Here is a 27,258-nt window from a genome sequence, read left to right on the forward strand (position 1 = left end):
TTTCGGGTCGGCGCTGCCCCGTTGGCAGGTACCGTACCCCGGCCCCTATGGGGATAGGACTAGAGACATTTCAGAGGAATGATAAGGACATCTAGAGGGATCTCCCTCATTACTACTCACCTCGGCAGGTTAACCCCTCGACGCATCGCCTTCATTCTGCACCTGAAATAAAGGACAGATCACGGGTGAGAAAGACAGCATAAAGGGGGCCTCACTTGAACTTTGAACTTTCATACTTACGGCGCATCGCTCAGGAAAGTCAAGTGGATTTTGCCAGCGCCATTCTGAAAACCAGTGAAGTAACTGGACGAACGCGCACCCCTGCACCAGAAGCAGGATGGAGAGTTCAACCTTCCAAACCATAAGGTGAGCTTAAACCGGGTTTGGAGGAATAGAGAGCAACAGAGGGGGGGAAGGACGGAGCTAGCGCACCATTCTGCAGACTGTTAATCCCCTTTCTCATCTGCAGAAGGATATTCCTACGGGCCAAGGAAGCACGATTTGGAGGTCCTGTCCAATCGGTGTTCCGGGTCCTGCGCATCACGCTAGAAGAGGCCGCAGTAATCCAGACTAGATCAGCGCCCCCGTGGGAACCAGGTGGGCGTTACAGCTCTAATTCGAACAAAGGACAGCCTCGTCTTCCCCTCCAACGAGCGGGTCCAAAACATGCTGTTTCTGATCCCCCATTATTTGGCAGGTCGAGAGGTGACGGTACGCAAAGCAATGCGCTTGCTAGGAATGATGGCGTCATGTATTTATTTGGTACCTCACGCGCGCCTGCGCATGCGCCCAATGCAAGAGTGGCTCAACAGCCAGTGGTGTCAGGCCAGCGGACATTGGGACGATCTAGTGGTGGTCTCGCAGGCCTTGGTTCTCTCGCTACGGTGATGGACAAAAGAAAACCTGTTATTAGGGAAAACTTTTGCCACACCAGCAGTGGAAGCCACTCTAACCACAGACGCATCCCTTACAGGATGGGGGGCTAACCTAGCCCATCAGCCTGCTCACGGAGCGTGGACTCCGAGCTTAGCATCCAAGCATATAAACCTGCTGGAACTACTAGCGGTGTTCAAAGCACTGAACGCCTTTCAGGAACACCTACAAGGAAAGACAGTGATGGTCCTCACAGACAGCACCACAGCCATGTACTACCTCAACAAGCAAGGGGGCACTCACTCTCCAGGACTGTCCAAGCTGTCCCAGAACATCTGGAAGTGGTCTCTCAAACACAACATGTTCCTACTATCACAACATGTACCAGGGGAACTCCATCTGCTAGCAGACAAACTCAGCAGAGACTTAACCCTGCCCGTAGAGTACGAATGGCGGTTACAAGAAGACATCGTCTTCGACGTCTTCACACAGTGGGGTTTCCCAGAAATAGACCTGTTCGCAACTCTGGAAAACTCTCAATGCCAAGATTACGCCTCCAGGTACCCCCAGAACCAGTCCAAGGGGAACGGTCTATCGATTCCATGGTCAGGGAAATTTGTTTACGCTTTTCCCCCCCGACTCCCCTTCTCAACAAGATAGTGCACAAGATGCACCAGGAACAAGTTACCATGATACTGGTGGCCCCTATGTGGGCCCGACAGCCATGGTTCGCTCACTTGTTGAAGATGTCTCTATCTCCTCCAGTGAAACTGCCCTGCCCGTACTACATGCTGTCACAAGACAGGGGCAGGACACTGCACCCATGCCCTCAGACCATGAATTTAGCAGCCTGGCTCCTGAGGTCATAGAATTTGGACATTTACAACTTCCACAGAGGTGCATGGACATCCTCAGAGAGGCCAGAAAGCCTAACACTCGTCACTGCTATTCTAGCAAATGGAAAAGATTTGTCATCTGGTGTAGAGGGAAGAGTATCAACCCCGTTGACTGCTCTCCCACACAAATTATTCTGTACCTGACCCATTTACTGGACTCTGGTCTAGTATTCAATTCTATTAAAGTACACCTGGCAGTGCTTTCTGCTTACACCACTTCACAACTCAAAGTATCGTGGTGGAAGATCCCAGTAATCAAAGCCTTCATGGAAGGGGTAAAGAGAATACACCCGCCAATAGCAAACCCAGCTCCCGGCTGGGATCTAAATGTGGTACTCACCAGGCTCATGGGGTCACCCTTTGAACCCATGCACAAGGCAACTCTTAAAGATCTCACACTTAAGACTGCTTTCGTAATAGCTATTACCTCCATTAGGAGAGTAAGTGAACTACAGGCCCTTTCGGTGTTAGACCCCTTTGTAACACTTCACAAGGATAAAGTGGTTCTACGCACACACCCAAGGTTCGCACCGAAATTCATCTCCAAATTTCATGTCAACCAGTCTATAGAACTACCAACGTTCTTTCAAAATCCTTCAAATCTAGGAGAAAAAAGCCTGCATACTCTTGATGTGCGCAGAGCTGTCATGTTTTACATGGAAAGAACTAGTCCACTGAGAAAGACTAATCAGTTCTTTGTCTCGGTGGCAGCAGGAAGAGAAGGAGATGCAGTTTCAAAATCCACTATATCTAGATGGATTGTACAATGCATCACTCTCTGTTACACTCTTGCTAAGAGAGAACTACCCTTCAAGCCAAGAGCACACTCTACTCGAGGCACTGGGGCATCCATAGCATTCATTGCAAATGTTCCCCTTGAGTCCATCTGCAAAGCGGCAACCTGGAGTTCTGTACACACCTTTACAAAACACTGTCTAGATGCCTACTCTAGATCTGAATCCCAAGTGGGACAAGCAGTATTAAGACATCTTTTCTCTACTGTTCCTTCTCACAACCCACCTCCAACTCCGGGTACTGCTTGCTAGTCTATGCACAGCATGTGATTCTAAGCAGATTAACAAACATCAGAAGACAATGCATTACTTACCGTAAAAGCATTTCTGATGGTTGTATCTGCTTAGATTCACATGCGCCCACCCTTCCTTCCCGCTCGGATGGAAGGAATATAGACATCCTTTTCTATATCTCTCTTTTCTGTACTCACTCACGTCTAGAAGGCTCCCTCAGGGCAGAAAAATACAAACCGAGGGACCTCGACGCGTGAGGGATTATGGGTACAACGCACATCACTATAGGGATAGTGTTACAGACACGCCTTGTCGACGTCCCCTTTTCGACTACGAAAAACAAAATGCAATACTCCGCAGTGACCACTGGATGTCGGACCTATGCACAGCATGTGAATCTAAGCAGATACAACCATCAGAAATGCTTTTACGGTAAGTAATGCATTGTCATGCTGGTTTATCAACTTTACAAAAAAAGTTGGTGGTTAATACTGCCTTGAAGTACTATGAGCTCAGGAGCTAGAAACTGGTCTTTAGTCTGGTGAGAAGGGCAGAATGCATCTTTTAGAGGAATCGCCCCCTTAACATGTCTTATTGTTGCCTCTGTTAAACCATACAACTGGTTCAGTTACAAGCGAAATGGCTTGTGAACCACAGAACCTCGACAAAGTGCTAGTAAGCTGGAGAAACGAAGGGCACCAAAACTGTCCCAGAACTGACCTGTGGGACTAGTGTCGGATATGTGGCAGAAATGCCACGTGTGTGAGGCCCCCAAGTACACCGAACCTAGGTTGTGCAGGTAAGCAGAGCAAAAGCTCTGTGTAAAACCCTCATACCATTTAACTGTTGGCCATCTGCACAGATGGAGAAGGAAAAAGGAAATCTGGGCACAGGTCCATTCCTGCTTGAAGCAGAAAATGCAAATGATGTTTGAGTGAGGAAAGGCCTGAGCAGGGCGTGGCATGTACACGTACGCCGACGTGAGGGAAGGTCCGTAGAACAATTGCAATGCTGCTTGGCAAAAGGCTCTGGTCTCCTCTATTTTCCACGGGACATCCCATAAGTATGGGGCTAGGGGACTATGCACAGAGTATATTAGTTGCTATGGTGAGTAACCTTTTCTGTTGAGCTCTTTACCAATGCACCTTTCTTTACCTAGTGATAGCTTGCATCTAAAATGGAACCCCTTACTTAGTCTTTGTTCTTGCAGTCAACCGTTTAATATGCTTTAATCAAATTGACTAGAATATCTTATTTGTTTCAATTTCTTATTGCAGCAGCAAACACAAGTTGTGGACTTCCTCTGAAAATGTTGCGAAAGACTCCAATGTACACCTGTGGCACATATTTAGTCATGCTAATTCCACCGCCAGGTGGATCTGGTAGCTCAGCAACCCGGTCACTTTTTGGTGGCACAACTGGCTTGTCGTCATTGAAAAGTAAGTTTAATGAAATGATCAAATAATTTCTAAGTATATACAATACTTGTACTGTCTGAAACACAGTATTCAGAAATGGTGCATCACAACTAGCCCTGGAATTATTTTTTGCCTTTCCTAGCAGCATGCTGGTGTTTGTAACAAGGTGAGGTAATGGGCTGGCATTTGTGTTTGTTTTGCAACTAGAATGGGTCATACTCTCTGTGAGTTCCCTGACCCAATACTTGCAACATATAGCCGCTCAGTACATGGAGCTGTACTGTAAGTGAACATTCCATGCACAAATGGGTTGCTGTGTCCCGCATGTTATGTTTGCGGGACACAGCAACCTATTTGTGCATGGAATGTTCACTCACAGTACAGCTCCATGTACTGAGCGCTAGTGTTTGCTGAAATATCTGTTGCAGTTATTGGGTCAGGGAACTCACTAGGAGTGTCACACAGGCCCAACATCCGTCTCAACTAAGTTCTGGCACCAAGCATTCAAGTTGGAGATTGACGGTCCGATGAGGGAGAGCGATCTCAGCCCGCACATGGGATGAAATTTGGCATGGGAGGATGGGCAAAAACTGTTCAATGCCTGGCACCAGAGGGGAAAAAAATCTGACCAGAGTAAAAAAAAAAACCTCCACTGTGAGGAAAATGAAGGGGAAAAAGGATCAGCCAAACTAGGAGGATTTTTCACTTTTAGGCTTTTAAAAAGGCATCTATATTTCAAACCATAGTGTTAGGCCTGAAGCTGAATTACATTTGAAGTCAGCTAAAGATACACCATTCCTTCTCATTTATATAGAGAAAACTGAAACCTATCATTACGTTCAGACCATTTTGTGGCATCCCACTATAACTATAGGTAGACCTGCAGACCGGATGGACGGGCAAAGGAATGGATGTAGGGGGGCAGGCAGACTGACTGGCAAGCAGGCGCATGGATGGATGGATGGATGGACCGATGGATGGACGAATGACTGTATGGGCATGCATGGATGGATGGATGGATGGATGGAGGAACAGATGGATGGATGGGCTGGTGGGCAGGCAGGCGGATAGAATGATGGATGGCTGGCTGGCTGGCTGGCTAGATGGCTGGCGGGCGGTTGGGCTGGCTGGCGGGCGGTTGGCTTGCTGGCGGTTGGTTGGCTGGCTGGCTGGCGGGTGGTTGGTTGGCTGGCTGGCTGGCGGGCAGTTGGGCTGGCTGGCTGGCGGGCAGTTGGGCTGGCTGGCTGGTGGGCGGTTGGGCTGGCTGGCTGGCAGGCGGGCGGTTGGGCTGGCTGGCTGGCTGGCTGGTTGGCGGGTGGGGGGGCTGGCTGGTTGGCGGGCGGGGGGGCTGGCTGGCTGGCGGGCGATGGGGCTGGTGGACGGATGGGCTGCTGTTGGGCTGGCTGGCGGGCTTGCTTGCTGGCTGGCTGGCAGGCGGGCTGGCTGGCTGGCGGGCAGGCGGGCGGGCTGGCGGCCGGGCTGGCTGGCGGGCTGGCTGGCGGGCGGGCTGGCAGGCTTGCTGTTGGGCTGGCTGGCTAGCTAGCTGGCGGGCGGACTGGCTGGCTGGTGGGTGGGTGGGTGGGCGGTCTGGCTGGCGGGCTGGCGGGCGGGCTGTACAGCGTGTGGGTAGCCAGCATTTTGACTTGCATCTTTTATCAGTAGCGCAGTACTGTGAGGCATGCGCGTAGGTATGTGCGTCCGTTGGAATTAGTCCTTGGTCAGATGTTGTTGAAAGAGCCATGTTTTGAGAGATTTGGTAAATTGTAGAATTGTGGTGGCATTCTGAGCTGACACCGGGATCAAATTCCAGAGGGTGGGTGCATGACAAGAGGAGGATTGTTTGTGGGTCCTCTTTGCGGACGAGTTGTGATTCAAGCTGGTTAGTCACTTTGCTGCGCATGGAGCATGTGCCACCAGGTATGTGGAACTAACCGCCAGGTACGCTGTTATGCTACTCGTGCCTGCTTTGTAGATGATACATGCAGTCTTGAACAGTACCCTGGCTTGGAGTGGATGCCAATGTAGTTCACATAGGATCGGTGTGATTCGGTCAAATTTCTGTGCTCCATCAATAAGATGTGCTGCTGTGTGGTGGACTGCTTTTAGGGTAGCCAAGTGAACAGCTGGGATCCCTGTCAGGAGAGCATTTCCCCTATCGATGTGGGACATCACCAGGGCCTGCACTACTGTCCAGAAGTCTTGCGGTGGGAATAAGGGTTTGATTTTCCGGGTAGAGATTCTGAGCTAAGCTGTTTGGCCTTATTAGCTATTTGTTTGTGGAAGGACAGGCTGCTGTCAATGGTGAAGCCTAAGGGTTATCAGAGTCTGAGAGTTGTGGATCAAATCCTTCTAAGTGTATATCATTGAGCCATTGTTGGACAAGTTGTTGTTTAGCGGGCGGACCGATGAGGACAAATTCAGTCTTGGATTGGTTTAGTTTTTAGGCAGGTGGTCAACATCCAGGTCTGGATGGATGGCTAGGTAATCACAGAGACAAATGATGTCCTGTTCGCAATTTACTCTCATGTACAACTGAGTATCGTCCGCGTATTGGTGGATGGCTATATTGCGATCTTTGAGGGGAATGCCCAGAGACTCCACGTAAAGTTTCAAAAGGATTGGTGAGGCACTCTATGCTGATAATGTGATCCTGTTCCTTATCAATGCAAGCAGATCCATCCCCCTGAGCTCTGACTGTTATAGATAGATTTGGGACACAATCAGGAATCTCTATTAACTATAGAAAATCTGTAGGAATGAACATCTGAGTCGGAAGAAGTCCTGACGGTAATCCAACTTTCACTCCAATTGAAATGGGCTTCAGATAAATTGAAATCCTTGGAGTATTTCTAATACTTACGTATGACTTTTTATGCAAGGCAAATGTTTCTGCCCTTTTCAAGGAATGCGAGGATGACCTCAAATGTTGGGAACACCTACAGATTTGCTGATTGGGCAGAATAGCTACAGTCAAAATGTCTCTTATTCCCAGATTATTTATTATATGCTTTCCATTCTCTACCTGTTAAAATCCCTGCGAAATACATCACTCACTTACAGGGAATGATATTGTAATTCATTTGGGCGGGGGGGGGGGCGAGTGTCAGAATGGATTTCCAAACTCTGACTTGGTAGACCGATGTTTAGGAGGCCACTCCTGTGCACGGGGGACACTTCTGGGAAGATAGCTAGACCAATTCACAGTAGCTTTTGTTGTGTGTTATTATATGTGAATATAACATTTGTATAGACAGTGAGTGTAGAACACTGTGATAGAATAATGAAGGAATCTAGGATATCTGGAATGTAGAGTGTAGGGGGTAGTAAGAGTATGGAAATTAAACAATACAGTTTACAAATGGCGGTCTCAGGTTTATTGATATTACAATATCTATATAAATAGCAAGGTATAACAATTGGCGACGAGTGGAAACGGAGCTACGTTCGAAAGAAATGATCGGATGAAAGGACGAAAACTGAAAGCTGATCAAGGTGAACAGTGTTGGTGTGGAAAGTGGAAGTATACGGCAAAGGAAACGGTAAGATGCGCATGACACGGCCTTAATAACACATGGATACGAAGCGTGAAGGATGTTTGGCGATAAAGGCATAAACAAGTAAATGATAGTCTGCAAAAAAATAAATGGGAAACAGCATTTTAAAAAAAAGTAAACAACTGTAACTCGCCGTGAGGGGCCAAGTGAGGCATATGGAGTGCAAACAGCTGACATACAGAGTAACGTCGGTGGAGCGTTAATAATTTAATTTTTTTTAAATACCTAAAGATGTGAAATAACGTGCCGCCATCTTGGGCATGTTTGCAAGTTGCTAAGGAGACCGAACCGAAACTAATAATATGAGGTTCATTGCGAGGGTAACGGAGGCAAGCAAAATAAAGGGAACCTAGAAACCTGGAAACAGTGCACAAACCTAACGGGAAAAAAGTACTGAATAGTGCTAACAAGATAAGGAAAGTAAATGGAGAAAAGAAAAGCATTGAAAGTTCATGTAAAGTGAAGAAGCATTTGTGCAGCATTAACAAATAAGAGAAATGAAAGTAAAAGAAAATTCAATATGAGATATAGCGTCAACACGAATTTGAAATTGTTTAGGAGGAGAACACAACAAAGAAATAAACTGGATACTGCATGAGTATAAAATAATAAACATATACGTTAAAATATCGGTGGAACATTAAATAAAATGTCGTCTGAAAATGCAAATAGCGACTCAAGCAGCAGTTCACATCAAGGTGTGTCGGGATATCAGTACCTATGACTCCAGTTAGTTATTTAAGGCATCCAAACCCTTTTAGTCTAGAACCTCCAGAGGATCAAGATCAAAGATGGCAAGAGTGGCTCGATGAATTTGAGCAATTCCTACGAGCAGTTGGAAATTAAAATGCCGTAAATAAATTGGATATGTTAATAAATTTAGTTGGTAAAGAACTGAACAGTGTTGTCAAAACAATACCTCCAGAGGAAAAGATTACCTATCAACTGCTAGTAACAGCCACCAGTAGTAGATTGGTGATTCCGCCAAACAAGGATTATGAGAGATATATATTCAACCAATGCACGCAAGGTCTGAATGAGTCCATCGCGCAATTTGCATTAAGATTACAACGAAAGGCAGTATATTGTGACTTTGCAAATTACAATGATAATGAAGCAATAAGATTGAGAATAATTGAAGGATGTGTCATCTCAATTCAGGAAACCTCTATTAAAAAAAACACTTCTTTTAAAAGAAGTACTAGAATTAGCCAGAGTCTATGAGCGAGTTGATGCGCAGGTGGCGAACATAAAAAATCCGATGAAACTGGACACCATTGCTGTTATGGGACATTTGGAACAACACTTCGTCAAGATGGTTGGAATAATAATTTTCGTAGGGGTCCAGTGGAAAGACAATGCTACAGATGCAGGTTTGAATTCCCGCACAAAGGTCAGTGTCCTGCTATGGGTCAATTGTGGCTACGATGTGGACAGGAAAATCATTTTCAAATGATGTGTCGAGAAAGATTGATGACACCTATATATAGACCTAGTGCACAAATGAGTTCAAACTGTAGGTATGAGGGTCAAAGAAGTTTCAATGCAAGACCATTCCAGAGAAAGAGATAACCAGATCAAGTGGATTGGCAGGAGTGAATCAACAAGTTCAACAACCAGGATTTCTTAGAGCAATGGATAATCAACAAATAGAAATGTTTGAGCAGAGGGGTATGGAACATGATTTGGCTGTGAAATCATGTCAGAATCGGGAAGAAAAACAAATAGGAGATCCATATGAAAACCCACCAATAGAAGAAGAGTATGTGAGCAAAGATGAATATCAATATCAGGAGTATGATAGATATAGTAAAGAATATGTAAGACTAATATATGACAATGGAGTTCTGAACCAGGGATATCATCAATGGGTAATTGATTTTGGCATTTCTTCTGCAGCGGAAATATTCCAAGAGACGATGAGAAGAGTTATTGCACCAGTAAAACATGTATTTAATTATAGTGATGATATATTGGTATATGGAGTGAATCAAAGTCAACATGATGAGGCCCTGGAACAGGTGTGCAAAATCCTTCAGGATAATGGGTTGACACTAAATGGCCCAAAGTGTGAGGTGAACAAGAAGAGTTTAAGATTTTTTGGATATATATTTTCAGAAAATGGGATCAAGGCAGACCCAGAGAAAGTGAATACAATTCTAGGGCTGGATCCTCCCAAAGGACGTGGCTGAGGTGAGATAATTTTTTAGGAATGACTGGCTACTGTGCAAGGTATTTGCCCAATTATGCAACAATGATTGATGCTTTGAGACAGTTGTTGAAGAGAGATGCACCATTTTCGTGGAATGAAGATTGGAAAGAAAGCTTTTAATTGATTAAAATTGAAATGGCAAGTGACAGACAGTTGGAATATTTCAATCCTAGATGGGAGACTGAAATCACGGTGGATGCAAGCCCAGTGGGTCTGGGTGCGATTTTGGCACAAACAGAAACAGGGAAAGATGGTGTTGGACATGTTGTGTCTTATGCAAGTCATGCTTTAAGTTCTATTGAACAGGCATATTCACAAACTGAAAGAGAGAGTTTGGCAGCAGTATGGGCTTGTGAGAAGTTTCATAATTTCGTAATTGGAAGGCCATTCACTTTGATTACAGATAATCGGGCTCTTCTGTCTCTATTTGGTAACCCCAGAGTTAAGATGCCTCAGAGGATTGAAAGATGGGGAATTTCTTTACAGAATATGATTATAACATAATTCATAAACCGGGGAAGGAAGGTAATCCAGCAGATTATCTATCTAAACATCCAAAAGAGGTGACAGAGTAAAATGCAAGTAAAAGCTTTTCCCCCGCAACCCCCGCTCACTATACTGTGAATTATAGTGAGCGGGTGTTGCGGGGGATGCCCCCGCAGCCCCACCAGTCTTTTTTTGTTTTTTACTTACCTGCAATTCTACTACCAAAGGTTCGAACATTTGGTGTTCGAACCTTTGGTGGTAGCATTTTTAGACCTTTTTGTACGTGCGACCGTTTAGATACAGTCAAAACGTACAATACCGAAGAAAACACTGAGGCAGTAGGACTGGAGGCACTGGAAAGAACGCGGGAAACCCATCTTCAGCGACCGTTACTGTAGCACAGTGAGGCAGTGGGACCCAACTGTTGCGGTATGAGCACCTTCTATCTTGGAGGCCCAGAGTTGCTGGGATGACAAAATTCGGCTTGAGGTTGTTTTGTTGGATAAGCTGGGTTCCGTTCCCCAAAGTCTTGGATCTGAACCGGAAATGGCAATGCTTCTGCACAGCAACCTAGGATTGAGCTGGACAGCCCACTGGATGGCCCTGGCACACCTCTGAACAGGCTCACTTGCAGGGTTGACAGGGGATGTTGAGTGATTGGTCCCTCCACTCCAAGGGTTCAAAGCACCTTCACAGGGCTTCAGAGATGAGGCGCAAAGTAGGGCACCACCTGGACAACCATGGGATTCGGGTGCCAGGCTTCTTCAAGTGTGTCACAGGATGGTCCTTAGTTCTGCTCGGCTCTTCTGGATACTTGGTTCCTTCTCCAGATCTGTTCTGATCTCCTTGAATGAATGCAGGACCACTCCTCTTATCCACAATCGGGTGAGTGCCCGCATCCAGCCCACCAATGGCAATAACTACTCCATGCATAAACACCAGCTGTGGTCCAATCGGGGACCACTGGGGTTCTTATGCTCTCATGTACACCTGGCACCAGTAGTGTGGATTGGGACCAAAGAAGTGCCAGTTCACTTCCTGGTGCCAACACATGTGACATGCAGGGGCCCGCAAAAGAAGTAGCTTTGCCCAAATACGGAAATCTCTGCCCTGGAAGGGCAGGGGGGAAAGCAAAGGGCCAAAATGGACAAAGGGCGGGACAAAAGACCTTGCGACATGGCCATGTTAGACACTAGCCACAGTCAGGAGCCAGATGCTTAAACCCGGTATGGCTCGATAAAAAGTTATACAAATACAAGAAAAGGCTACTGCTGCTACCAGTCCGTTCCAAGGCATATTCTACAATCCTAAACATTCCTTAGAGGGCATCTAGGACCATAAAACACAGACCCCATTGCACTTTGTGCAATGATAAAATGGTACCAAGAAGTGGCAAGAAAGTCGAAAGACTATGAGAAACAAAGTTTCTCAGTACTGACAGCCTGAAGGACTTTGTCATTTTCCCCATAACAATGAGCTAAAGCCAAGTGGAGTGTAGCTGAAGAAGTCTGGTCAGGGTACAGAAACAAATGCAATAGGTTTGGTGGTGCATGGACTAGGGAGGAAAAGTTGCTTTTAGCAAAATCGTCCGCAGGTAAATGGGGAAAACCCTCCTGTGTTCATCTTGGCTTGGAGGTTTGAGAGTGCCGTCAGTTAAGCATTATTTGATAGCAGCTCAACTTAGTTCCATCTTTAACTGGATGTCCGAGTGTAGGAAAAAGTGGGTACATTTTGAACAACAAGTAAAGCCCATCACCCCTGGATAGCATGCCATTATTGTCACACAGGGCCCGAGGGAGGTCAACTATTACACTACTAGGTCTTCTCTTCAATACTGGGACATGAGTGCATCTGGCAAAAATACCGGTTGGGCTGGGTCTGCAGACTCCAGTGCTGATGAATCAAGTCCGGGAATGGATGGTCAAGCAAGCATGTAAAGCTGAGGAAGCCCCTGCTAAACATTTACACTGGACATTTTTATGCCGCTGACATTTGAAGAATGCAAATTTAAATGTACCCTGGATGAAAGGGTAAGATATCAATATGTCCAGCTTCGTCATTGGTTCACAAATGGGGAAGTTAAAAATCGGGGTACAAAAGAACCTAGAGTTATAGAATTGTCAATGACTGAGGGATTCGCCAGGGGCCAAGTGTTACCGACTTCTAGACCCGACCGAGGAATCGCAGCCCCTAACCTACATGCACAAATGGGAGGATGATCTGGGTGTCAAGATCCAACCTTCTTTCAGGCCCACATTTGGCAAAGAGCGCACAGGACTACACACTGAGGGTAAGGAATGTGCTTATAAAATTCTATGCTGGTGGTACATGCCACAGAGTAGACTACACGGCACCAACATAAATATTCCTGCTGCATGTTGGAGGTGGTGTGGAGAAAGATGCACGATTGGACATCTGTGATGGATCTTGTAAGCTCTCAGAGATATTGAAAAGAGATCCCCTCGCACATAAAAGGCCTCACAGGGGTTACCGTTTCTTGGGATCCAAGGAGGATAATCCTGGGAGAGACAATGATGCAGACTCTTACCCAATAGGAGTGGGAGGGGACTGAAAGTGAAGCTGATCACCCAACTCTTGGTGAGTGCTAAACTAACACTGGCCACATCATGGAAACTACCGGTCTTGACCGCGATAGCCATAGAAAAGATAACAGCCATACTCCATAACACATACCAAGTCATTTACTCTGCCTGGCTTCCCATCCTTCAATTCCTAACAGCCCATGAACATTTAACCCATAGACCGCAGTTGCTCCAAATCTCTGACCTTTTGGGATGTATAAGGTCGTTATTATGATGCTGGTAAGCATTTTGTTACGGTTTTTGTTAAATTGTTTGTTTGGAAAATACCTGACAGTTTGTGATTTTAAAATCTTTAAAAAATGCTAAATAAAGCTTGGAAAAAAGGATTGTTGAGAAGATGGAGGTATGGGGCACTCAACAGGAGATCTAGGGTCAGCTAGAATGCAACAAGTTAATCGGGACAGCATGGTGTCTGCCTGAGAGGTCGGAGGTAAAACAATTCAGGACAGTGCCAGAGAATCCCATCCTGTCAGCAAGGAGGGAGAGAAGGATGTGGTAGTCGGCAGTGTCTAATGCAGCTGAGAGGCCAGGGCGGATGAGGAGGCATGAGCTGCCCTTATCCGTGATTTTGAGGGCATCTTCCACAACCTGGATGTTGGCTGTCTCGATGCTATGCTTGGGCCGGAACCCTGACTGGTAGTCATTTAGAAGGTGGAGTTGTTCGATTCTGTTGAGTAGTTGTAAACCCTATTTAAACTCTCGGGTTAACATTGTTATCCAAAGTGATGCCTTGCGTGACCCTGCAGGGGTGGGGGGGAGGGGCTGCATTCCTGGTGGGGCGTGAGACCCCAGCCTGAAAAGATTTCTTTTTTTGGGAAGAAAGGATAAACAGGGCTGGCAGAGCCCAGGGCAGGAGTGGCTCGTCTATAATGGGCAAGGGGGCGTTGACCCAGTGGCTCCTTCACCAGTTATGGAGGAACCAAGGAGCCAGCCCAGTGAAACACTGAGCACTCCCTCAACTGCTTTTTCCAGCTGAGGGAATGCTCTTTGGCTGGCTGAACTGTCAAAGGGAAACACTTGTTTCATTTTGACAGTTCAGTTCCCCAGCTGCACATGCTCAATGAGGCATAAATGCTGGCTGGGGAACTGCATGTGTGAGGGGGAGCTCCTGCACCTCCTCGCACATACAGTCAGGGCAGGCTGGAGCAGGGATTTTCAACACCCACGCTCAGGCCCCTGCATGCTTGCCGATTCCTGTTCATGATGCAGGAGCTGGAGCGCTGGGGAGGAAACTTTAGGACCGGGGCAGAAGGTACGTTTATGTTCATTCATTTATGTATTTGTGTATGGATGCGTGATTGCTTGTGTTATGCGCAAGTGTTTGATGGGTGTGAATGAGTGCTTTCTGTGTGAATGTGTGCGTTTGTCCATCAAGCTCATTTTAAAAATGCCTTTGCACAATCCACCTACCCACCTGCCAAAATAATCTTTCTGAGGTGCTGTGGAGTCCACAGGACAGGGATGGTATTTTATTGGACATCTATCATAGAGGTCCAGTAAGCCAATTGCAAACTGTTTGGCTTTTTACCGAATGTTTTTTAAAGGTATGCTCTAAAATGTGACATTTAACCCATTATTTTAAAAAATGTCCCGCGGGGATAACGCCCCCCCCCCCCCCCCCCCCCCCACACCACTGATCCTCAGGCTCCCTTGCTACGCTTGGTTGCTCTGGCATATCTGGGACTGTGCTGGTGGCGGGGTGGGGTGAGCCCAGGGACTATGGTGGGAGCAGGATGGGGGGGAGCCATGGCATAGTGGTGGGAGCAGTATGGGGAGAGCCCAGGGACATTGATAGAAGCAGCATGGGGCGAGCCCAGGGTCTGCGGTGGGGTGGGGAGAGCCCAGAGACTGTGATGGAAGCAAGAGGGGGAGCCCAGGCACTATACTGGGAGTAGGGTGCGGTGGCGGTGCACGATAGTCCATAGACATTTAGACTTACTGTCCATTTGAAATTTTTGGGCGTCCACGGCCTACCCACATGTTGCTCAGGCGGGTGGGGGGGGATCAGGCCAAAAAGGTTTGAAGACCACTGCTGTAGAGTTACATTTGGAATTTTGGTTGACTCTTTGCATCTCCAATAATTAATTTCTGTGGCTAAACAGAAAGGTAGCTCAGGGGTCCTACAGGAAGTCTTGTCCAGCGTCCAAAACTCCAAATTGCCGCAAATTAGTTAGTTTGTGCAAATTATGAAAGGTACTGGTCTTCTCGTAGAAGCTGTGCCAGTGTTTACCGTTTTCGTAATTTATAGATTCTCCCTACTAAGGATTGCCTTTCGCTTGCCTCCTGCCCCACAAGGAACATAGAATACTTTCATATTGGATATTTTTTTTTATTTGGCTGGCTGCTAAACTTCTGGGATCTATGTCTAAAGGCTGGTTACAAAAGGCTGAACCTGTGGATTGCAGCACAAAAGGGCGCGTTCTGCAGGTGCTGCCTTTTGTTACCAGCCTTCTCCCGGTCCCTTTCGGGAGGTGGGGGGGGTCCCCCTGAGCTCCCAACAGTGACTCTGCACCCTCTGCCCATCTCCACCTGCTCCCGTTCACTTACCTGCTGCGGCCTCCTTACTTCACTGTTTGTGCTCTAGATACTACGTCTCCGGAAGCCAGATACAAAGCACGCCATGCTTTTGTGCATGACGTTTTGTGCCTTGGGCTTCCGGGGCCTCGGCATCTAGACCGTAAACTAACTAAATTCTGCTGTTGTCCAGCTTAAATTGCCTAATTGTAGATGCCAAAAATAAAGTCTGTGAGTGCCATGCTTTGCTGATCACAATGCCTAGGGAACTTCAGATGTCGCTATATGTTGATGGGTTGGTTAAAAGCTGCATAACGTCACATGTAAGAACTCTCTTTCATGCTTTTTTTTTGCTTTATACAATATTAATGGCCAACTGATTTCTATTAATTTAATGTGAATACTTATGCCAACTAGTTGAAAATGTATTGTTGATATTTTATCTATTGCTTGATTTATAGTAAATCTATTACTCATTTACTACAATGAACCACCTACATAGGTTAAATGTCTGTTTTCCGTCCAGGGACCCTCATTCTAACTATAAACATATTATTCTCTATGGAAATAACTCTGATCCTGCTCATGTTCCCTCATATTCATTTTTATGATTACAGTGAAGATCTCTTGATTAGATTTATATTTGTTTTTGTTTGCACTAAGATTGTGATTGAGGATGTATGTATTCTTTTACCAAAACATTACATTATGCCTTACACCTGTTAAGCTAATTTTACCACTAAGTACTTATGCTGCATATACACAGTGGATTTTAAAGACTGGGATTGTAATATCTCTTTCAGTTCTTGCTTCTAGCCTGGTGTATAACATTTCCGACGGGCAGTTCACCAGCAGAGCTGATCTCATTGATGCTGCTGGAAGTTCACTTGGACGCGGAGCTTTGATACCAGGGATAGGTGAGAAATGTGTTTTCATGCCTACTTCCGTATCATGTGTTTTTATGTCTCCTTCATGTTTCATTGCATCTGAATGCTGAAGAACGCTTCTGTTCTGCAGTTCTGCTATGAACATATTTGAAGGACTACCTTTTGCTATGTATGTGACATATAGATGGGTGTTCTTTCTTCTATGTTGACCAGGATCAAAGACAATTCTTTGTTATACACTATAGCAGGGGTCTGCAATCCCGCCCTTCACGATTGATTTACTGGCTACTGCTGGTGGGAGTTGCAGTGCAAACCATTTAGAGAGCCAAAGGTTGCAGACCCCTGCACTGTAGAGCTAGTAAAAAAATTGAGAAAATTCCATACTGCCTTCCCCCATGGAGATATATATATTTCTGATGATTGTTAATCTGCTTAGAATCACATGCTGTGCATATGTCCGACATCCAGTGGTCACTGCGGAGTATTGCATTTTGTTTTTCGTAGTCGAAAAGGGGACGTCGACAAGGCGTGTCTGTAACACTATCCCTATAGTGACGTGCGTTGTACCCACAATCCCTCACGCGTCGAGGTCCCTCAGATTGTTTTTTTTCCGCCCAGCTACTGGTCGCCTTTATGCGGAGCTCCTAGAGAGACATTGCAAATAGTTTCTTCGACCTTTGGTCGTTTGTCATTAATATCAATAACGTAGACGCAGAGCTGTTTCTCCGCCGAGCAAGATCTTCGACGGAAGGACGAGCGGAGGGGATCCTTCGGCGCTGGCGAACACGTGGCCTGGCCTCGCCGGCCATACACAGTAGGGAGAGTGGGGTTTTGTGGTCTTTCTTTCGTCTCTTTAAGAATGCCTTTCTCTTTCCCCTCCCTCTCTTTCGAGGTCGTAGTCACACTTCTTGCCCTCTGCTATGGAGAGGACGCCATTTAGGTTTTGCCCGCTTTGCAAGGGTAAATATACCTGGAAGGATAAGCACAAACGGTGCAACCGTTGCTTACCCCTCGATCACCAGGAGGGCGGCTGTGCGGCCTGTAAATTACTAAAGCCCAAAACTCTAAAAGACCGCAGGGTCAAAAGGTGGGCGCCCTATGCCATGTCTAGGCCTGACTCCTCGCCCGCTGCCGCCGCCGCCGCCGAGTGTGACGAGGACAGTGACTACACGGCCCCCGTAACGGAGGCTGTAGACCTCTCAAAGGAGCGTTCACGCTCCTCCTCGTCCGTCCCCGGGCCCGTCCAGCCCGGCTCACGCCCAGTTTATGGGGATGAACACCCCGGCGACAAGGACGCACACGGAAAAACACCAAAGCACATACCCCCCGGCACGCATTCGTCGAAGACAAAGGCAGCCATAGCGCCAACGGGGACGCCGGGCCCACCGGCGTCTTCCGCCGACCGCAAGGGTCGTCAGCCCTCCCCGCCACCGCGACAGGCGACTGGGCATTCTAAAAATAAGGGCGCTAACACCAAAACTTCCGGCGACGCGCATCGTAAGAGCGCTCATGTTGCCAGCAAGGACTCGACGAGCAAGGACTCGACGAGCAAAGGCCCGACGTTACATAGCGCGACGGCGACCGATTCCTCGGAAGAGAGAATGATCGCCGAAAGCCTCGCGTGCATAGCATCTAAGGACGGCCAGAGACGTACGGCGAGTGAGACGCCGAAAACCGTGCACAAGGCCAAAGATACGCCAAAAGCGCCGGAAAACAGATCAGGCCAGTTCCCGACGCCGACAGAAGGCCTTAGCCAGCGAGAAGGCTACTCAGAAGGCGAAGGCTCACTTTCTTTGACGTTCTGGGACAGAACCAGACAACTACAGGAGGAAGAAACTCCTTTTTCATTCCCAGACTGTCCTGGCTGACCTCAGTGGACCTTTGAAAGGTTCCAGACCTGTATGGATAAACTAGACAGGTTCATGTCCATCCCAGAAGACAGGGCACCCAAGAGACCAAGGGAGGCACCCCTGGAGAGTCCAAGGGCTAAATACCAGAAGCTTTATAACCCCATACAGGAGGACATATACTCTTACAATCCCACTGAGAAAGACACCTTCTTCCAGGAGGAAGATGAGTTCACCTATGTTGAAGACCAACAAGAAGAGGAAGGTTTTCACGAGGAAACTAACCTAGGTGAGGAGGGAATCCAGGAGGACACAGGCGAGGGCGACCCAAATCCCTGGCAGTCACCAGCTAGGTCGACAGACACAGGCAGTAGCAGTATAGTCATCAGGTCTACTGAAGCTACACCAGTCAGGAACCCTTCGTCTGTCGATGATCAACCCACCTTCAATGCACTACTGAAGAAGGCAGCAGCACATTTCGAAATCGAAACCGATTTTGTGTAGAGGATTATCAAAGAAAAACCCCCCACTAGCCAAACTATCCTCATCCTCGCCTCAGTTAAGAGACGTATTACCCCTTCTCTGTCCACTCCTGCACTGGTGAGCGGGGTCAATCCGAGGATTGAGAAACTGTTCTCTCCCTCTCAATCAGACCCATTATATATTAAGGGTCACTCAATCCCGGACTTCCTGGTCGTGACCAACACCAGGAAAAGGGCAGGAGTCCCACGATCTACCACCGAGGCACCCCCAGATAAAGAGGGGAAGAAGCTGTATGCCCTAGCCAAGAGAATCACCACCTCTGCAGCATTCTCTACCAGAATTGCCAATAATAATACCCTATTGGCAAGCTACGCTGATGCTCAATGGGCAAAGCTCAAACAGGACATCGAAGAAGTTCCCGAACCCCTAAGGACTCGTTTGCTGGCTACAGTTAACGAGGGCTCTCTGGTCAACCAAAGCATTGTCAAGAATACCCTCGATGCAGCAGAGACGGCTGGCCGCACTTTGGTACAAGGAATTTTGCTGAAGCATCACGTCTGGCTTCGCAATTCTGGATTTAAGGCACAAACACAAGCGTCCCTTATTAATAAGCCCATAGAGGAGTCCAACCTCTTTGGGAGAGCAGTTGATGACGCGCTGGAGAACGCAAAGAAAGAATTTGACACAATAAAGACCTTATACCAAATTTCAAAACCCCCTAACAGGCGGGGATTTGGTAATGAGCGCTTTTTTCGTGGACACCGCCAGAAACAAAACCAACAACAGTATTCTGCCAGCAACTACCAGGGTAATAGTGGCCAGTATAATCGGAGGGGTCAACGCTGTGGCAAAGGGAGAGGCCGGGGTTCCACCCCCAGAGGCTCCCAAGCCACCAACACCACCAAGTGACGCGAAGATCCGCGTCCCCTCCCATGCAACGCCGGTCGGGGGCCGGTTAACATCCTTTCTTCCAGCATGGGAGGGAATAACATCAGACCGCTGGGTACTTTCCACCGTAGCCCGCGGCTACTGTATAGAGTTCAACAGTTCCCCAACATACAGACCCCCGAGGGGACGCCGCATGACACCAGAACACCTCGCCATCCTTCTCCAAGAAGTGGACCAACTGCTTGGAAAAAGGAGCCATAGAGGTTGTGCCTCTATCTCAGGTAATGGAAGGTATTTATTCATTGTACTTCCTTGTACCCAAAAAGGATCGAACCATGCACCCTGTATTAGATCTCCGCCCAGCGAACAAGTTTCGTATGGTGACTTTACAGGAAGTGATCCCACTGCTATCACAGGGAGATTACATGACAACACTGGACATGAAAGATGCATACTTTCATATTTTAATGTTGCCAGCGCACAGAAAATACCTCAGGTTTATGATCGAGGGCAAACACTACCAGTTCAGAGTGCTACCCTTCGGCATAGCATCTGCACCAAGGGTATTCAAGAAGGTACTGGCAGTGGCAGCGGCTGTCATGATGCCTACCTCCAAGGTGCCAGACAAGACCCAGCTACCCCAGAGGCAGACATCATGTCTTCAAGGGAAGTCGCAACAGCCTCAAGTAGGGGCTCTTTGGACTCAGTCCTGGCGCCTTTGGCGCCAGGCTCATATCGGGCCACAGTCCTGGTGCCATAGGCGCCAGGCTCATAAAAGGGGACCTTGTGTTAAAGGTGCTTAGTATTAACTTACCTGATGCAGACCATGCTGCAACATCCATGCCTTCTGAGGCCTGAATGGAACTACTTTATCTTTGGAACTACTTAACCAGACGGGTTTGGTCAGGGGAGGAATACATACCTGAGAGGAAGGATGCATATCTGGAAACTACTTTGAAGGCTATTTAAGCCACGCCCAAGCAGCAACTCACGCTTCGCGGCGTTCTGCATCTAGCAGCTGGACGCTCACCGTGTTGGCTCCTGCATTCTGTCTTCTGCCACTCCTGCCAGCATCCTGGAACACCTGCAAAGAGAGAAGAGAAGAGAAAAGGGTAAAGAAGAGTCCTTACCTGCTAAATCCGCATTCCGGAGACATCTCGCAGACGGTCCTGAAAAGGAAGACATCCATTTAAAAGCACATCGCATCGATCGCTGCAGCGCCGCATCTCACTCACCTGTACAAGGTGCCACCACGTTCTACGGCGACATCTGGACTCGCAGACAAATCACCGCGCCTAGGGAGAAAAAGACAAGAATAAAGGTGAGAGGGGAAAGAAAACAAGGAAACCTTAATTTCCATTACAAAGCTTACCTGTTGGGTTATTCCAACTTCATTTCGGGTCGGTGCCGCATCCTGGCATTTCCGGACCCCGGCCCCTATGGGGTAAAAAGACATCAGCGTTAGTGGGCGCATGAAAAGACATTACCCAAACGCCCTTTAAAGACTTGCCTGATTTCTTCTGGATTGAGCGTCGTTTCGGGTCGGTGCCGCATCCAGGCATTTCCGGACCCCGGCTCCTATGGGGAAAAAAAGACATCAGCGTTAGTGAGCGCATTGATACAAGGACACTGAGAGAACTCTCACCAAGCTCACCAGAGTCTCATTCTTCGGTTCCACAGCTCTTCTCAGAATAGTTTCCGCACCTGAAAAAGAGACAACGAACAATTATTATTGCGGAATCATACTCATTAACAGAATCCTTACGGTACTATACCGGGAAAACAAAACCTGAACCCTCTACAATCAAAATCCCAGTGAAATAACTGGATACAATGCGCCCCTGCATGAGAAGCAGGATGGAGAGCTCAACCTTTCAAACCCTAAGGTGAGACTTCACGTGGGGGTCCCAGGAGGGTTTCGTAGAGGGGTGAGAAAGGAGCGGGAGGCTTATACTTTCTCCCGCAGATTGTTAATAATCCCTTTTCACATACAGAAAGATATTCCTGCGAGCCAGACAAGCCAGATTCGAAGGTCCGGTCCAGTCCATCTTCCGGGTCCTGCGCTTCACCATAGAAGAAGCAACAACACTCCAAACCAGACCTGCGCCTCCGTGGGAGTCAGGTGAGCGTAACAGCGGCCCATCTGCGCAGATTATCCATCCCAGTATACCCTTACCTCGACGACTGGCTCATAACAGGGGATTCTTACGAGACATGCTTCTCAAACACCCAAAAGACTGTAGACCTTTTGTTCCAACTGGGCTTCTCCATCAACGAGAAGAAGTCCAGCTTAGACCTCAGCCAAGTCAAACAATTCCTAGGGGCTCTAATTCGAACAAAGGACGGCCTCGTCTTCCCCTCCAACGAGAGGGTCCAAAACATGCAGTTTCAGATCCCCCAATATGTGGCAGGTCGAGAGGTGACGGTGCGCAAAGCGATGCGCTTGCTAGGAATGATGGCCTCGTGTATTTATTTGGTACCTCACGCGCGCCTGCGCCCAATGCAAGAGTGGCTCAACAGCCAGTGGTGTCAGGCCAGCGGACAATGGGACAATCTAGTGGTGATCTTGCAGGCCTTGGTTCTATCGCTACGGTGGTGGACAAAGGAAAACCTGATAATAGGGAAACACTTTGCCACACCCGCGGTGGAGGCCACTCTAACCACGGACGCATCCCTCACAGGCTGTGGGGCTCACCTATCCCATCAGACTGCTCACGGAGTGTGGACTCCGAGCGTAGCATCCAAGCACATAAACCTACTGGAGCTACTGGCGGTGTTCAAAGCACTAAAAGCCTTCCAAGAACACCTACAAGGGAAGACAGTGATGGTCCTTACAGACAGCACCACAGCCATGTACTACAACAACAAGCAGGGGGGCACCCACTCTCCAAGACTGTCCAAGCTGTCCCAGAATATATGGAAGTGGGCTCTCGGACAAATGTTCCTACGGTCACAACACGTACCAGGGGAACTCAATCTGCTAGCAGACAAACTCAGCAGAGACTTCCCCCTGCCCGAAGAGTACGAATGGCGATTGCACGAAGACATCGTCTTCGACGTCTTCACGCAATGGGGATTCCCCGAAATAGACCTGTTCGCAACTCTGGAGAACTCACAATCCCAAAGTTACGCCTCCAGGTACCCCCAGAACCAGTCCAAGGGGAACGGTCTGTCGATTCAATGGTCAGGGAAATTTGTTTACGCCTTTCCCCCCGACTCCCCTTCTCAACAAAGTTGTGCACAAGATGCACCAGGAACAAGTTACCATGATACTGGTGGCCCCGGCAGACATGGTTGGCTCACTTGATGGAGATGTCTCTATCTCCCCCAGTGAAACTTCCCTGCCCGTACAACATGCTGTCACAGGACAAGGGCAGGACACTGCATCCATGCCCTCAGACCATGAACTTAGCAGCCTGGCTCCTGAGATCATAGAATTTGGACATCTACAACTCCCGCAGGATGTATGGACCTCCTCAGGGAAGCCAGAAAACCTAATACTCGCCACTGCTATTCTAGCAAGTGGAGAAGATTTGTCATCTGGTGTAGAGGTAAGAGCATCAACCCGGTTGACTGCTCTCCCACACATATTGTTCTGTACTTGACCCATTTATTGGATTCAGGTCTAGTGTTCAATTCCATTAAAGTCCACCTGGCGGCACTTTCTGCATACACCACTTCCCAACTTAGTGTTGTGATGGAAGATACCAGTTATCAAGGACTTCATGGAGGGGGTAAAGAGAATACACCCTCCGATAGCTAACCCAGCTCCCGGATGGGACTTAAATGTGGTACTTTCTAGACTCATGGGCTCACCATTTGAACCCATGCACAAGGCAACTCTTAAGGACCTCACTCTTAAGACTGCTTTCCTAATAGCGATCACCTCCATTAGGAGAGTAAGTGAACTACAGGCTCTTTCTGTTCTAGACCCCTTCGTAACAGTTCACAAAGATAAGGTGGTTCTACGCACACACCCTAGGTTTGCACCGAAATTCATCTCGAAATTCCATGTAAACCAGTCAATAGAACTACCAACGTTCTTTCAAAACCCTTCCAACTTGGGAGAAAAAAGTCTGCATACACTGGATGTACGCAGAGCTGTCATGTTCTACATGGAAAGAACCAGACCACTGAGAAAGACTAATCAGTTCTTTGTCTTGGTGGCAGCAGGAAGAGAAGGAGATGCAGTCTCAAAATCCACTATATCTAGATGGGATTGTTCAATGCATCACTCTCTGTTACACTCTTGATAAGAGAGAACTACCCTTCAAGCCAAGAGCACATTCTACTCGAGGCACTGGGGCTTCCATAGCATTCATTGCAAATGTTCCCCTTGAGTCCATCTGCAAAGCGGCTACCTGGAGTTCTGTGCACACCTTTACAAAACACTACTGTCTAGATGCACACTCTAGATCTGACTCCCGGGTGGGACAGGCAGTATTAAGACATCTTTTCTCTACTGTTCCTTCTCATAACCCACCGCCAACTCCGGGTACTGCTCGCTAGTCTATGCACAGCATGTGATTCTAAGCAGATTAACAAACATCAGAAGACAATGCATTACTTACCGTAAAAGCATTTCTGATGGTTGTATCTGCTTAGATTCACATGCGCCCACCCTTCCTCCCCGCTCGGATGGAAGGAACATAGACATCTTTCTACATCTCTCTCTTTTCTGTACTCACTCATGTATAGAAGGCTCCCTCAGGACAGAAAAAATACAAACAGAGGGACCTCGACGCGTGAGGGATTGTGGGTACAATGCACGTCACTATAGGGATAGTGTTACAGACACGCCTTGTCGACGTCCCCTTTTCGACTACGAAAAACAAAATGCAATACTCTGCAGTGACCACTGGATGTCGGACCTATGCACAGCATGTGAATCTAAGCAGATACAACCATCAGAAATGCTTTTACGGTAAGTAATGCATTGTCATTATATATATATATATCATAAAATGGACATTAAAACAAATGTGAATAATAAAAATCATTTGCACAATTTGCAGGAATGTGATCCATCTAAAAACCTTCACGATTGAGATGAAAGAAGCGAGGGGGAGGTTTGAATATGTTTGTTGATTGCTTACTTGCATTCCTAACACAAATTCCCCTCAGTAGGTATAACTTAATCTTATTCTGCCTCGAGCTATAGAACTGTCAAAACAGTACAGATAGGTCATTATGAGGATGGATAGTGCCAATCAAAAGAGCAATCTGTAGGACTGCTTCACCAAAACTGCCAGAGTCTCAGTTGAAGTGCTGTTCAAGTGTTGTCTGATAATAGCACTACAGTTTGATACCTAACTCAGCAAGGTGGTGTCTTAAGTTTTATCCTCTACACAAAGCACTGCACGTATGGAGGTCAGGTTATTTTTAAAGCACAAGTCCCCTTCTACTCTTGATAAATGTGCACTCTCATATTGCCGAAGTATTTTTCTTTGCCGGCGTTACAGAAACGTGAATAATCAATTCAGGAAGATCACAATATCCTTGAGTTGATTTTCTATTTATTTAAGGATGCAGGTGCTTCTACCTTAGGTACTTCAACAGTTGGTGGGGTCATTCTGAGTCTAGTGGCTTCCAGAATTAGGGGTAAGAGATGATAGCTGCCCAGTGGTTAATAGCGTAGAGACAAGGGACCTGACAAGTACATAATACAGAACTAGTTAAAAATAGATTATGTTCTGTAGAGTGCAGAAGGGTCCGGGAGGAGTAGATAAAAGTGGATGGTATCCTTCTTGGAGGAGGTTAACCTTTGTGTGGACTTGAATGAGTGGATAGTTCGGTTTATGGCATAAGGGGAGTTACAGTGAAGCGAGACAAGAAGGGAACAGAAGAAGCTTTGTTTTGTTGTTTTTGCAAGAAAAAACGCGTTTCCCCTTCACTACCTCATGTTCAAGCTCACCATACTGTTGTGTTTAGTCTCTCACAAAAGTGTTTTGGACATAATGGAAAGTCGACATTTCTGTTAAAGCCTACCTGGCTTCTCCTCCACATTTGACAACGGTTAAAAATGAAGTGTTTATGAAGTGTTAGTTATTGATATTCTTTCACATTTCCCTGTTTTACCAATGCAATTTCAAGAGTGGCAAGGCTTTGAACTTGCAGAATTGTCATCTGTGCCCTTCTGTAAAATTCAGGCTCTCCTTTGATTTGTGGGTAGAGAATCCTGACTATATTTAGAACATAGAAGCCCAACTTATATCACACTAACTCTCCCATGTCATCGTGTCCTCTCATTCTTGCACACTGCCTCATGATTTGTAGCGCATCATCTGCATTGGTTCCTATTGCAATGAGTGTTTATTAAGTCCAAAACATTGTCTACACAGTAAAATCTGCATGCTTGTTCTTTTCATTCCTTTAATAACCAAAATGAAGGCGGCCTTGGCTAGTTGCTCTATCTATGAAGTGCTAGAATATCAGGGATGTTTATTTTTAGCTTGCTTTAGTAAAGGGGTATGTGCTGACGAGTCAGGCACCATTAAAGAGGACTGCATACAACTAGCACCCCTTTCCCTAATAAAATAATGTTTCTAATTTGTAAAACCGGATGAAATCTGAATGTTGTTGTCCTTTAGGAAGATGCTGAAATTATCGTTTGTTCCAACAAATGAGAGGATTTTAAATTCAATTCAGATATAGTGAAATAAAGTATTAATAGAGTATGGATCATGCATTTTGTTTCAGGTGCTTTCTATGATGCAATGAACAACACAGTTTGGACCTGTTCTAATGACTACATTGACCAGTGGTGCAACCCAGGAAACCAAGCTTTCCACTATATCTGTCACAGACTTGGCGTTAGTCATATATTCACTGAACCAAAAGGTGAGTATCCTGGGGAAGAAGGGTGGCAGTATTTGGCTTGTGCTCGTTGTGGATACTTGAATTTATTTGTACACACACCACTGCAGTCTATAATCTTGTTTAATGTGATGGATTGTTTAATACAAATAAATAATATATAACACCTAGCAAACTCCCGAGATTAATACTCTGAGGTTAGTGTCTTAATTAACATTGCTTAAATATTTATTTATTATTTATTATTTAATATTTGTAGAGCGCACTTCAGCACGGAGGCATTGTGCACTTGTTACAGACAATTTACTTTGTTACAATAGAAACATGCATAGTTACAGAATAGAAGTACAAACATATTTACAAACGGAGATAACTGGGGATGGAGGGGGGAGGTGGTGAGGGGCGGGTGCGGTCAGGGTTTGCTGAAGAGCGTGGTTTTTAACACTTTCCGGAAGGCTGAGAGGGAGGTCTCAGCTCTGAGGGAGTTTGGTAGAGCATTTCACAATTCAGGTGCTATGTGTGGGAATCCTATACCCCCTGCCTTGGCTCTTTTGATGTACGGAATGCGCAGTTGGTTGGTGTGGAAGGATCTTTTCGGGCGTGAGGAGGTGGCTTTGACGATAGTCTCTGAGATGTAGTGTGGGGCTGTGAGAATTAGGCACTTGTGCTTTATGGTGAGGGTCTTAAAGGTTATGCATTTCTTTACAGGGAGCCAGTGAGCAGCTCTCCTGGCCTGAGCAATGTGATCTCTCT

At 46.8% G+C, this 27,258-nt stretch overlaps 1 protein-coding gene across 8 annotated transcripts in view; it reads left to right on the forward strand.

The window, feature by feature from the left end:
• HECTD4 (HECT domain E3 ubiquitin protein ligase 4) overlaps positions 1–27,258 on the forward strand; it is a 4,298,785-nt gene that overhangs the window by 260,333 nt on the left and 4,011,194 nt on the right. For 6 of the 8 annotated variants that reach the window (XM_069619495.1, XM_069619492.1, XM_069619493.1 and 3 more), the window contains exons 9-11: positions 4,075–4,236; positions 16,388–16,501; positions 26,389–26,529. In XM_069619495.1, coding sequence (XP_069475596.1) covers positions 4,075–4,236; positions 16,388–16,501; positions 26,389–26,529 — 417 coding nt within the window. The remainder of the gene's footprint in view (positions 1–4,074; positions 4,237–16,387; positions 16,502–26,388; positions 26,530–27,258) is intronic. The other 2 variants (XM_069619494.1, XM_069619499.1) reach the window with 1 other exon arrangement.

This window comes from Ambystoma mexicanum, chromosome 10, assembly GCF_040938575.1.
Source record: "Ambystoma mexicanum isolate Mex_15411 chromosome 10, UKY_AmexF1_1, whole genome shotgun sequence".
NCBI lineage: Eukaryota > Metazoa > Chordata > Amphibia > Caudata > Ambystomatidae > Ambystoma > Ambystoma mexicanum.